The 14298-nt window shown below is 40.6% G+C and overlaps 1 protein-coding gene across 1 annotated transcript in view; it reads right to left on the reverse strand.

Moving 5' to 3' along the window:
• Window positions 1-880: 880 nt before the first annotated feature.
• LOC138806526 (EGF-like and EMI domain-containing protein 1) overlaps window positions 881-14298 on the reverse strand; it is a 503918-nt gene continuing 490500 nt past the window's right edge. The window contains 3 exon segments of the mRNA XM_069991959.1: window positions 881-1002; window positions 10776-10805; window positions 10808-10906. Coding sequence (XP_069848060.1) covers window positions 881-1002; window positions 10776-10805; window positions 10808-10906 — 251 coding nt within the window.

Here is a 14298-nt window from a genome sequence, read left to right on the forward strand (position 1 = left end):
CTCATTACTGCTGTGGTGCAGGAAGCAGATTAGGCTGTAAAAATAAGTTGGCTGTGCTGCAAACAGACAAACAGGAAGCATCAGCCCTCCATCAAGAAATTGAGCACGGACTGGTAGGATACTCAGCATTCCAGCACTGCTGTTGGCTGTGTCTGTCAATGCTTTTGGCAGCCTAGAAATGTGGGCCCTTAAAAGAACAGCCTTCATCATCTTACTCCTGATGACTTACGCTGTTCTTTGCAATCTTCTTGAAGGAATGTCTATTTTCCCCCAGTTTTACAAGCAGGTGGTTATAAGGTCAATATTAAATGTTGTTTCATAGTATATACAGGGATGGTAGGTATTTCATTTGATTATCTAGTCCTGAATTAATAATTACATTCTTTCAGTTGGTTCTTGTGTGTGTGTGTGTGTGTGTGTGTGTGTGTGTGTGTGTTAGCTGTGTGTGTGTGCTGCAGTTGTTAATTCGGTATTCTATTTTATAAAGTCTCACAATATTTTATTTTCCTGTGCTGACTTGGATCTCAATCCTTCTAAGACCTGCTATGTAGCTGAGATTACAGGTGTGACCCACCATGCTTGATCTATTTTTATTTCCAGTCCTATATATGCTATATTTTATTTTTCAATCCTATACAAGGACACCATCCAGTCAAGAAGAGAATGGACAAAGCCCCATTCAATGGGGTGTTTATTTAAAAAACTGAAAATTAATTTGAACATTAATGTTTTATACACACAGGTCTGAAGACAAGTCTGTGGAAGTCCAGGTCCTCATGAATTAATGGTTTTAGACCAGCTCCACACCACCACCCCCTCCTCCCAGTGGTGGGAGATGACGCATTGGTAATGACATACCCATCACTCCTCCACCACATCACTATTTTAAAACCGAATTTGCACAATAGCTTTTTGAAAGGCCTGTCAGTGCTTCAGAGTCGCCTCTGTCGCACTTCTCTGCGGGAGCTGACATTTTGCTGATACTTTCTCGAGTTGGACCGCCTGCTGAGAAACAGATTGGTAAGCGAAATGCATCTCACGGTGGGAAAGGATGGGAGATGTATTATTTAAACACAATTTATTTCACTGCAACTTTAAAAATCAGATTTGCAGTCACTTCCGGGAGAGGACCTAGCATTTTGGATGCATCTCACATCTTTCTGTTTGCTGCTATGGAACTTTTAATTGTTCTTTGAAAGTTATTATTTTTTTTTCTTCAGTTGCTTATATTTGTGCTATTCCTACATACACTGTTCTTTTGGAAAAGTAAAGATGTGTTATAAAGCCAAAAGCAGCCCTGGGATTGTGTTATATGTGGTAGAAAAAGTTGGAAAACAGCTTAAATGCTGCTAAAGGGAACAAATGAACACATTTCAAATCTGAATTTAAATAAATTCTTGAGAAAAAAGGATATTCTCACATAAAGTAACGCAATTTTTTTTGTTTCACTTTTTGAATCTTGAATCAGCTCAAACTATTGATTTTTGTTTCTAGAATACAACACACCAACACAGTATTTTCATTGATTGAGACTCTGTTCATTAAGTCAAACTGGTCATCTGCTTTGAACCAACAGTAACATGGCCATATGAAAAATCATATCCAAAGGCAAAAGAAGCCAGCTGCTGGTGGTTCAGGCCTAGAATCAGAGCTACTCAGGAGGCGGAAATCTGGGGGTTGTGGTTTGTTCCATGCCAGCCCAGGCAGGTAAGATCGGGGAAACTCTTCTGTCTAATTAGCTAACATAAAGCTAGGAGTAGAGTGTGGCTCAGGTGGTAGAGCACTAGCCTTGAACACAAAGCTCTGGGACAGCACCCAGCACCTGAATGGAAGTCTCAGGACTGGAACACATACATACACAAAAGACAAAAGAAAGCTTAAAAACTTTTTTTTTGTACTCTGAGCACAATGTTCACAAATCAGAGGTGTGCAGAGATTGACTGAAATTTGTAAGAATGTGGATATCAGGTAATATATGTGGAAATCTGTAGTAGTAAACACAGCTTGGAATGGCCAATTACTAAATCTTCAGGAATTTTGTGGGTCATTATTATGATGGGAATACTAAATTGTGGAAATGGGCAAAGTATACAACTAGGTGTTTTGTATTTCAGAGTGTCAGTTGTTCAACCGTCCCCAGCTTTCTAGGGAAAGCTGATGTGAACAGAATGTTTTCATGAAGGTTTAGCAAATCATGCTTCAAACGTGGCGGTCTTCAGAATTAGTATTTTCCTTTTTACCTCATCTTTCCCCCTCATTCTCTCTTTTCATGAGTATGGAAGAGAAAGACCTACTTTGTTAAGATTTATGAAAAACAAGGCAAAGTTCCGAAATGAAGATCACCAAATAACTAACAAATATAAAGTGTGGTTTCTGAAGGAAAAGATAGGAAGTATTCAGAGGAAAAATCATTGTATTTGTTTGGAGGTGCTTGTTTGTTGTAAGTTTTGATAGTATGGATGAACCAAGCTCAACACTCCCATCAGGACAAAAAGGAGAAAATGGCCTCAAATTTAATAGCTAGTACTTCAGCAACACGGAAGGAAGAACATTTTCATCAAATGGGAAAGTCACAGCTACCACACATGGCTTTGGGAATAGATGGCTCTCCTACACTGATAGATATTTACACAGTGATTGCTCAAAAGTTGATGTCACCTCCCCATGCCATTCAGATTATTAAAAGGGAGTAGTATAGTTGCAAGAATGGGAGCTACAAAGACTTTAATAGACAAAAATATTCATCTAAGGTATTCATGATTTGGAATGAATTTACAATTTCCATTTACTATTGCTGCATTTACTACTACAGATTTCCATACATATTACCTGAGATACACATCCTTACAAAGTTCAGTCATTCTCGGCATATAGCATTTAATATCAATTCTCCTGACATTTTACGTTTATCCAAAACAGAAATCCTACCTTGAGTCTTGTCCAATGGGTGGATGTTTAGGGTGTTCCTACTTCGTACTTTTGTGATAAGAAATAATGGTAGAATTAGGAAAAAAATTGAACTTCTTTTTCTGGTACATAGCAAGAAAACCGACAAGGAGCTCCCATAGCCTGTCATCCTAGCAACTCAGGAGGCTTAGGATGTCTAAGGTTCACAATTCAAAGCCAGCCCAGGCAGGAAAGTCTGTGAGACTTTCTCCAATTAACCACCAAAGGTGGAGCTTGGTTAAGTGGTAGAGCACCAGCTTAGAGAATAAAGCTAAGAGACAGTGCCCAGGCCCTGAGTTCAAACCCCAATACTGACTCACACACAGAAGAAGAAGCAAGAATGGTCAATAAACACATAAGGAAATGCTCAACATCCCTGGCCATAAAGGAAATAAGAAACAAGATTGAGATTCCCTTCCATTCCTGTAAGATTGACTAACATTGAGACTAGGAACAATAAATGACAAATGCTGGGGAGAATGGGGAAAAAAGGAACTTTATTACACTATTGGTAGAAATGTAAATTAGTACATCCACTCTGGAAGGAGGTTTGGAAGTTCCTCAAAAAACTAAACTTAGAACTTCACAATGATCTGGCCATATCACTCTTGAACATCTGCCCAGAACATCAGAAGCCAGGATACCATGAAGACGCTTGCACATCCATGTTCATTGCTGTACTATTCACAACAGCCAAGTTTTGGAAACAACTCAGAGGCCCTACAATGGATGAGTGGATCAAGGAAATGCTTATACACAATGGAATTTTACATATTCGTTACAAAGACTGCATTATGTCACTTGCAGGAAAATGGATGGACCTAGGACAAATCATGTTAAGTGAAGTAAGCCAAGCTCAGAGAGACAGACAGCATATGTTTTCTCTCATATGGGGAAGCTAGATCTAAATATAAACATGCATCGTAACATATACAGGGCTCAAAGCATTTACACACAAACTAAGGGAGAAGAATCCTTAGGGGAAGAATCCAAAAACAGAACTCCTCTGAGCAATGGATGTCTCATTCATCAAAACAAATACCAGGAAGGAAAAACATGTTTGGGGTGGCAGCTGTGGGGAGAATCACATGAATGGAGGAAGGAAGGGTGGGTATTCAATTTACATTATGTAAAAATTGGGCTACCTAACTTCAGGGTAGGGATGGAATGGGCAAAGGTGGGGGAGAATGATGATATTGATCAAGATACAGTATAAACTGACTTCTTGATTTGAAATCCCTTTGTAAACCAGTTAATAAAAATAAATATTAAAAAATATATATCAAAAATACCCTAAACTGTCTTATCAAGGATATGAGAGCCTTTGAAACTATACTACCACCACATAAAGCTGATTTCCCCCTACACATACCCTACACACACACACACACACACACACACACACACACACACACACACACACACACACACACCATACATACAATACATATACCGTACATACAACACACACACTCATACATCATACACACACACATCAGACATACACAGGCTCATAAATCAACTTAGCAAAACCCAGAAGGGTTTCTAACAGTGGAATAAAATCTTTCTTATAAAGAAAATTCCCTAAGTATGTTCAGTTATAATGTTCAAACAATGAGATTTATATAAAACTGATATCTTTAAAATAGTTTTTTTGGTTTCTCCTCTTTGTAAAACATATTATCTCATACGGCATATAAATGCTTCCACAGTTCATTATGCAGAGCAACTGGGTTTTTAAATTCTGTGAACAGTGTAACGAGATATTTAGAGAAATGTTGTATGTCTCTCTTCAAATACAAGCCTTTTTAAAAATGCCACATTCTTTGTGAAGCATGCGTGAAGCATTTTTCTGAGTCCTATCATTCAGTCTCATTCATTTTTTCCTAAATACCTTATTATGGTGATTTTATAATTTGTGTTTCTATGTGTAAAATCAGATAACAATGTAAAACCAAACTGGAGCTGGATTAGGAGGGAATCTATTTTGCCTATTCAGTTTAATATAGAACCTGATTTGGCTTGACAACAAAATTTAAGTGAATATTTCTCATCACCAAAAAATGTCTTAAGACTATTGTGAAATAATAGGAGTTGAAATCTTAGAATGGGTAAACTGTAACAAAAATACGAAAAATAATATGGTAGGGCAGGAACAGTTTGTCTTTTTCTTCACTGTTGTTAAATTGTCTATTTATAAAACCTGACAGTTGGAACAGTATAAACTTTATTACTATCTGCTTAATAATTATTCCATTAAGGTTGAGTTAGACAGGAGGAAATGTCACTTCACTGTGGAAATAGCAAGAAGCTACCTTCTGAATATGTAAATTCTTACCTTTAAGCCTGCCTTTCTTTAAGCAAACAAGTGGGTTAGGGATAGTAGCTGCTGCTTGGGCAAACATTTAAACTATTTGAAATGATTGTCAGCAGGGCTAGAGTGACAGCCCTGCAACAGAACCTATCGCCTCACGAACAGAAGAGCTGTCAGGCAAAGACCTTTGTCCTCTCTCCTTTGCTTGTGGGTGAGCCTTAGGGGCAGCCATGTGTTTCCCCAAATGATCACAGATTAGCAAAGTGCTAAGTATTATTCTGCGGCTGTCTTTTATATTGATGACTTATGATTCTGGTTCCAGGCTAATTCACACCTTTGTGCACAACTGGTAAAATGATAGCCAGGTATCAGCTGGACATCAGTGGCTCACACCTGTAATCCTATCTACTCAGGAGGCTAAGATCTGAGGGCCACAATTCAAAGCCAGCCTGGGCAGGAATGTCAATGAGACTTTGATCTCCAATTAACTAGCAAACAATTGGGAGTAGAGCTGTGGCTCAACTAGTAGAGTGCTTGCTTTGAGCAGAAAACACTCAGAGACAGTGCCTAGGCTCTGAGTTCAAGTTCCAGTACTGGATTGCACGCGCACGCACACATGCACGCGTATGTGCATGTGCACCCCCCCCTACACACAAAATGATGACTCTCCTGCCCCATACATAAAAGATAGCATATCATAATCCAAGATCTACTGACTCTTGTCTGTCTTTATTGGACAAGTGTGAAACATGTCATCAGGATCATCCAGCCCATAGGCTTGCTCAAGCTCTTAAGCCACCCTATTACTATGGGAAGATCAGAGAAGGCAGTGTTGTGGGCAGGACTAACACAGATTCAGATAAGAATCACATTCACAGAGGCCTTGGTAAGGAAATAGTCTTATTGACTCTTTGAAACAGGTTCAATTTAGCTAGTCACATTTTAGCAGACTTTACTCCCATCCTGAAAAGAATGATAACTCCAGTGCAGAATTTCTTAAAGTGATTTTCAGTATGACTTTAAATATTACACTTTAGTATATTGGTTCCCAAAGTGGTTGCAATTTTATCTCCCAACTTGCAGATCATTGGCAGTGAGATTTTCTGAATCAGGAGATAGACTCTCTTTCTCCTTTCTTAAAGCGGACTTGCTTTATCACTTGCTTCAACCCACATAGAAGCAATGGGGGACTGGATGTCGGAAGGATTCTGAGGCTGGACTAGGGAACTTTAATAGTTTTGCTTCTTGGAATGCTGCACTGAAATGGTTTTTCTAGGAGAAAGTCCAAACTATCCACCCACAGACGCCACCCCACAAAGCAGCCCAACCAAGTTTAGTGTGCCTCAACTGCTCTACTTACTGAAATAGCCACCTGATCCATCTCGTCAAAACCCAGACTCCAAGGAGATGATAAATCACTGTTCTGTTATCCAACCATAGACAGTTGAATTATGTACTGCAGCACAACGGTGTGTTGTTTTAGCAGTGAGAATTTGGGAATCTCTGGACTGTCTTATCTTCCTTCGTGACCCCCTCTAGGATTTTTTCTGATACGGGGTACAGATGTTTCCCGTGCAAGCAGGAATGTAGTCACAGGTTCCCTGTCCCCCCTTTTTATTGGTGTCATACCACCCTCCACTTTCACAAGGGCTACAGGAGAGCCGGTATTCATGTCTAGAGACCATCAAGGCAAGCTTGCAGAATAAACACAGAAAGAAAGCAGCTCAGACTTATAATGAAGCTCAAGATGCTCCCAGATTTCTACTGCTGTCTAAGTGAGCTGGCAAATTGTGTGCCTCTGTGTGTGTGTGTGTGTGTGTGTGTGTGTGTGTGTGTGTGTGTGTGTGTGTGTGCCTGAACTGCAAAGAAAGAAACATTCTAGTAGCCCAGCCTCTGAGGATTTATAGCACTTCCAAAAATATTCCCTGAAGAAATCAACATGATGCTCTATCTTGTCACTTTAGAAACAAGGATACAGTGGTTAGCTTTTTGTGAAAATGTGATGTTGTGGTTGTTTTTTTTTCTAGGCAGTAACAATGGAAGCAATTTTGATATATATCTTTGGAGCCAGTGGCACAGCACAAAACATGAAAATGAGGTGTAATTTGTAAAGGAAGCTCCAGAGGTGGGGGGGGGGGTTCAGGAAGCAGCCCCTCCCAACGCGGTCCTCCTGAAGTCTCATCTCCCAGTCTTTGCTTCTTTTCTGAGCTAGAATGGCTATGCTCAGAACTGGTGCACTTTATGAATGGACCCAGTATGGCAGGTCGGTACTGAGGAACCAGAGACTGCCTTGTTGAATGTCCTTTGAACTAGAAAAAAGTTCGGGGGGGGCGGTGGGAGGATGCTTTGGATAGCCCTGAGCCTTATTAGAGATGTCAGAATATCTTTCACCATCAAAATCACTAGGATTAGAAACTGATGGAGAACATTAGTTTCATACAGGGGAAATAGTGACCCTTTTGTAAATCTACAGCTATGCTAGAAACTTAACTTCAAACCAAGTCAGGCTGGAAAGGATAATAGAGCTATTCTTTAGTGACTAGATGATGGAATTATGATGATGTGTTCTAGAATGTGTATATCTGCTTTTGCCCAACTGGGCATGTAAACGAGATCATGCTTGCACAGACACATGCCTATAGCAACTTTCACATGAGGCTCAGAGACATTAAGTGACTCCCTGGGACCACAAAGTGAATAGGTAGCAAATGGCATTTGAATCAGATTGTCTTGCTCCTCTGATGCTCTTCCCCCTACACCCAACTTACTCTATGACTAGAGATGCAGCACCTTTTGACTCCATTATCCTGGGCCTAGAAATGTACAACATTAAAGTAGATGTTTGCACAGAACTCCTCTGTGGGGTGTGTGTGTGTGTGTGTGTGTGTGTGTGTGTGTGTGTGTGTGTGTGTGTGTGTGTGTGTGTGTGTGTGTGTGTGTGAGAGAGAGAGAGAGAGAGATACTGAGGTTTGAATTCAGGGCTTTGAACTTGCTAAGCAGGTGTCCTCTCTATGTCATACATCAGTCCTCTTGTTATAGTCATTTTTCAAACAGGACCTTGTACTTTTTGCTTGAGTTGTCTTAGGCCATGATCCTTCTACCTCTGCTTCTCACACTGCTGGGATTATAGGTATGCACTACTGATATGGAGCTATTTTAATAAAAAGGTATCTTTCTTATGTTGGTATCGGAGTTACATGGATCTCCTCAGAGGTACTTAAGGGTCTTTTGCCTTCAGAAGTCTGCCTGTAGCCATGGTCCGAAACAGTCCAGGATCCAAACTAATCAAGACCAGTCAAAAGCACTGATTGCTTTTCAAAAAGGGATGTTTCTTCATATATCTATATACACATATATGTATATATGTTTCCCCTTACAGATTATATATTTAGTTATAATATATCATACATATAACACATTACATGTATATAATAATATGTTATATGTATGTATTTCCCCACAGACTAAAGAACCTACCTCTTTTATTCTTAGACATCATTGCTGATAAGCTAAAATAAGACCCAATGCTGATTATGGGGAACATGGTTCATTAACACTATTGAAACAATTTGTAGTTCATCTGTAATCTAGACATAGGTCTGGAGTTGCGATTTTTAAGGCTCTGCCTGGTTCTGGTGGCACTCGGGCTGCTTCACTCTTTTGGAATGGAGGAAGGGAAACAACAGGCCTGATTTTCATCAGGCAAAGCTCTCCAGCCGCTCTTTCTTGCCTTGATTTCAACTGCCAATCACCGTGAGCCCATTCACCTGCTCCCGTCTTGATTCATAATTTCACTGTGTGGTTAGACACAAATATCAGAATCGGACAGTTATCTGATTGAAAAATAATATGTTTTCCAGAGATTATGGTGACCTCTCTATTTTGCTGATTTCCATAGACTTTCAACTCATTTTCACTCACAGTGGGGATCTCAGAAGCACTTTCCAATGAAGTATGTTCAGCAGCTGCTTTAGAAAAACATCACCTGGATCAATTAAATTTCCCCAGGTGTGTGTGGATGGTGCCATCTTCTTGGGCATTGACTTCCAGAGCATGGCTTCCCCAATAAGAAAAGGAATAAGGGGTCAGCTCCAGGTTTCCCAGTCCTTTGGAGTGGGGCCTGAGTTAATTCTTGTTCTGGATGAGACAAGGCCTACAAATGTCCAGTTCATTACCCAAGGAGCCCTCACAGGAAGCTGGCTGGGCAGCCTTGCCCAGACAGCTCCTGGCCAAGACAGCCAGGAGCAGCAGCATTGTTTTTCACTGAGCTCCACAAAAGCTTTGTGATATAGAGCCACTGATGATAGCCGAGGGGCCAGAACAAAGTGCGATCCCAGCGTCTGCCTCTGTATATAAACCTAAACCATATACTTTCTTTCAAAACCACTATTCCCCCCTGATTTGCAGCACCATTGCGCTCTGGATTTCTATAGAAACGAAAGGTATGCTAACTTACCATCAGTTATAGTGACTTTATATGTTGTGAGTTTTGTACTAAAGAGAAAAAAAAACTATGATATTTTCCCCAAGAAAGACAGTAGTGAATGCTTAATGCAAAATACATGCTAATGTAAGAAAATGCATAAAAAATAAAAAGGAACTGGGTATAGCTACATATTAATTCAAGGAAACATTTACTGAGCACCATCTGTATGCTAGCTAGACTGTCCTAGGAGCTTGGGACCCTTGAGTGACAAAGCGGACATCTACCCTTTCCTCACACGGCTCAGTTTCTAGAAGGAAGAGCCAGGTGACACATGTTAGAAATAGCAATAATTTGAGCATGGAGTATGGTGGAAGGTGATCTATGCTATGGGAACAGGAACAAAATGTTCAGGGAAAGCTTGCAGGTTACAGAGTTAAGAAGTGTGGTACTGATTTGGTTCAGTGAAAATTTGATGTAAGATTTTTGAAAGCGTGAATGAACATTCTATAAGCCCACAAACCACTTACACTGGGATATCACTTTCCACATTTTATGTACAACTCCTCAATCTATGTGTTACTAATGATTACAAACACACTGTCCATAAACTTTTCTGTTTATAAATTCCTTTAGAACCAATGCAATATTGAGATATTTGAGAAAGGGAATTTTTCCCCTGGTTAAATCTCTTTGAGTTGAATTTGTTTGTATGATTAATTATTAGACATAAAGAGAACAATTCTTTCATTCTAGAAGCTAGTGATAGCCTCGGTTGATCAGCTCAGTTGGACAATGTGAGTGTCCAGCATTGATCTCCTTTTTTGATAAGATTCTCTGCAATGTGATCTTTCTTCACTTTTTTTCTGGCTAGCAAGGGGCCTGCTAACAGCAGAGGGTGGAGAGGCAAGGTTAAATCACTTTACTGCTGTGGATCTCAGTTTCCTCACCTGTCCTAGGGGGCTCATAAGGTACACACACACACACACACCTCCTGAGGACACCAGTAGATTAACTAATGAATGATCATAGGATGCTTCACAAATGCTCGGTATTATTAGCAGAGAATGGAAAGCCATCATCTGATTGTACCTTCCTGGCATCGGTTGCCTTGGTAACCAGTTTGCAGGTGCAAGTACCATTTTTGGCGCTGCATTCCAGGGTGTTCTCCACACACTGACATTCTGAAGAACAGCCAGCTCCATAGGAGCCCGAGGGACAGTCTGCAAGCAGATTGAGGCAAACTGGTCACTGGAAACGATGCTTTGTTGATTTCAAATTGTTACTGCACAGACATGCCCTTCTACAGGGGCTGATTAGAAGGGAAACAAGGAGATAGGAGATAGTTCTGATTGCCAGAGAGAGAGGAGAGAGAGAAGAAAGAGAGAAGAGAGAGAGAGGAGAGAGAGAGGGGGGAGAGAGAGGGGGAGAGAGAAGAGAGAGAGAGGAGAGAGACAGAGACAGACAGAGAGAGGGGAGAGAGGGAGAGAGAGAAAGAGAGAGAGAGAGAGAGAGAGAGAGAGAGAGAGAGAGAGAGAGAGAGAGAGAGAGAGAGAGAGAGAGAAGGAGAGAGAGAGAGGGGGGGAGGGAGAGGAGAGAGAGGGAGAAACAAGTATCTTTGAAACCTGGCAATTCATTTGCTTTTTTGGCAACTGGACCTGAACAGTAAAGCCTAAACTACTTAAAAGGCTTGGTGCTTCTGGAAGTGAAATTGCTTCTCAATGTGCTCCATTGGTGCTTAGAGTTAATATCCTCCGAGGGCAGCTTTGGCTGCACTGTCCTCCTGCTACACAGCCCAGAGATGATGGACAGGCGTTGTGTGTGAAGGTTTGCCATTGTTTTGATTTCCCCTATTGCAGGGTAATAAGACAGAATTTCACATCACACAGATAGCACAAGACGTTCATCTCGCAGCAGCCTAGTGTTGACCACATCTTTGGCCTATGGTGTTTGCCCTCTTTGCATTAATGTGACCTATGCCATTGAGTTCTAGGGGAGAATAGTACTGGAATTCTCATTTCACCTTTGCATGTTAGGAAAATACCTTTTGTCCTCTTTTTGAAGAGTACCTAGGAGAATTCAATTTGCTTTCTAAAATATGCCTCTGATACTTCCCCACCTCCCTCCCATTGTAATTGTTCAAGGGGCTCATCCAATGAAAGGCGCTTACAAGTATGCTCCAGGTTCCAGATAAGTGGTTTATATACTTCTAGAGACTGCTCCAGCATGCCCTGAGCGGAGAACAGAGCACACATGCCATTTGGTGCTCTGGTGTGTGGGAAGAAACAGTGGTAGAGGTCATTTGTAGACGTGGCTAGGGTATTGCTAGTGAGGATGTTTTGTTCCCCATTGCTGGGGCAGTCTAATGCGACTTCCAGGCAAGACCAAATTATTATCAGGACCCTTGCCCCCCATTTGAAATGACCCAATTCTTGATCATGTCATAGTGATACTCAATTATCTTTTTTATGACTGCCAGGTTTCCAGTCCTATCTGAGACCTTCCCAGCTCCAAGTTCTGTCTACTGGCCACGTCGATTTTGATGTAGGTTTCTTCTCCCTTACCTCAATGTACCATAGATTGATTTTATGCTTTACCTCTTTCAGGAGAAAACTCAGGTACTAAGGGATGCCTAAATGTGGCAGTTCAGTTTCTCATATGTAGGGCTTTGAGTTTAGTTTAGGCCTTTCCCAAACTTCCAAAAAGTAAAAGCCAGAAGTGGAACTGTGGCTTGAGTAGTTGAGTGCAAGCCTTGAACAAAAAAGCTCAAAGACAGTGACCAGGCTCTGAATTCAAGCGCCAAAGTTGGCAAAATAAAATTAAGAATATCTAATTTGGGAAAGGGAAGGAGAATAACAAAATGGTGAGACAAAGGGTGAACCAATGCAACAGCGATACTCACAAGACAATATGTTGGAAATGAACAGTACAACTTGGGGGGGGGGGAATAGGAGGGAGGGAAATTGGGAGAAAAATGAGGGAGTTAGTAACAAGTTTAACAAGAAATGTAACTTTAACCCCTCTGTACATCATCCTGACAATAAAATAAAATTAAAAGAATAGGAAATAGGACTGGAGAAAAGACCACAGTGGAAATAACCTTCATTGTTAATCTATTGCCTACCAAGGCTCTGTTATGCTTGCAATGAATCCTTGAAAATTTCCTGCATTCAAATCCTACTTCCTAGGACCTATGACTGCAGCCTTATTTGGAAGTTAGGGCATGGCAGATATGATTGGTTGAATTGACATGCAGTCATGCTGGGACTTCTGGCCTAATAAATAGGAGAAACTTGCATACAGAGATGTACATATAAGGAGAACACCACTCAAAACACAGAGAGAAAGAGGGTTCCTCAGTGCAGAGGCTTTCCAGAGTAGGAGAGAAACCTGGGACAGGTGTTTCCTGAGCATCCAGAGGGACAGTGGCTCTGGGTGACACATTGAGATTGGGCTTCGTGACTCCGTATGTGGGAGATTGGACTATGGCAGTCTCAGAAAACGAATGTAGGTTTGAAAACTCGCAAGTAATATTTATGAATGAAGCCCCAAGGCCAAGAATAATGGCATCTCACTGAACTAGGATAAGAATGTTCTTCCTGAGGTGGCTACATTACAATGCTCACCACCACCTCTGCCACAGCAGCCACAAACCTGTTCACTGCGTTTTCTCTTGAGTCTCCACTCCCCAAGCAAGCAAAGGAAAAGAAAAAAAAAAAATCACACTAGGATGATATTCAAATCCTAAAAATGTCAACATGATGCTTCTGGAAAGTGAGCTTTTTCCATTTTTTGACCAGATGTACTATGATTTAATTTTTTTGGTGCCAAAACATCTGATATTGTTTTTATAAAATAGTCAAAAGTTATTACTACATATGGGGTTTGTCTTGCTACATTTCATAAGCAATAATAGAAATGGGTCTGTCTTCTTCCCTGGGCATAGTATAAGAGAGATATGACATGATGAACACAATTCACATTTAACAGAGCTATTCCTTTTTCCTCTGTTGTATCTATCTAAGGCTTTAAAAAATCTGATCTGGCAAGCAGATAAGGTCAGATAAGTTGATGTTAGGTGAAATGAACCCCAAGATAAGTATTCAAATGTTTTTTCTTTCATGGGATCGTTTCTAACATTTATAAGATGATTTCTTTGTTGCTTTGTATGTCCCTCCCCCATGGTATAACCCCTGCTTTCACTGTATTTGATGTTGGTATAATTTGTGGAGGGGAAGGGAAAAAACAAATTGTTTAAATAGGGATACAGGTGGACCCATTGCAGCAATGAGATGTACAAGTCGTTATGTCGAAAAACGAACTTTACAACTTTGGCCGGGGGCGGGGGAGAGGTGGGGGGATGGGAAGGAAGGGATGGTAAGGGGAAACAAAGGAGGAGGCAACAATGCTTGATAAGAAATGTACTCATTATCTTGCCCATGTAATTGTAACCCCTCTATATGGTATTTTCAAAAAAAAAAATCTGATCTGGGTTTAGTATCTGAATCTCTCACTGGCTTTCTTATTACTTTCTTTACAATTTACTCTTGGTTTTCCATATCTTCTATAGACATAAGACATAAGAAAAACTATGAAACCCAAAGGCACAATATCT

This window comes from Dipodomys merriami, unplaced genomic scaffold, assembly GCF_024711535.1.
Source record: "Dipodomys merriami isolate MVZ:Mamm:240054 unplaced genomic scaffold, mDipMer1.0.p SCAF_40, whole genome shotgun sequence".
Taxonomy (NCBI): Eukaryota; Metazoa; Chordata; class Mammalia; order Rodentia; family Heteromyidae; genus Dipodomys; species Dipodomys merriami.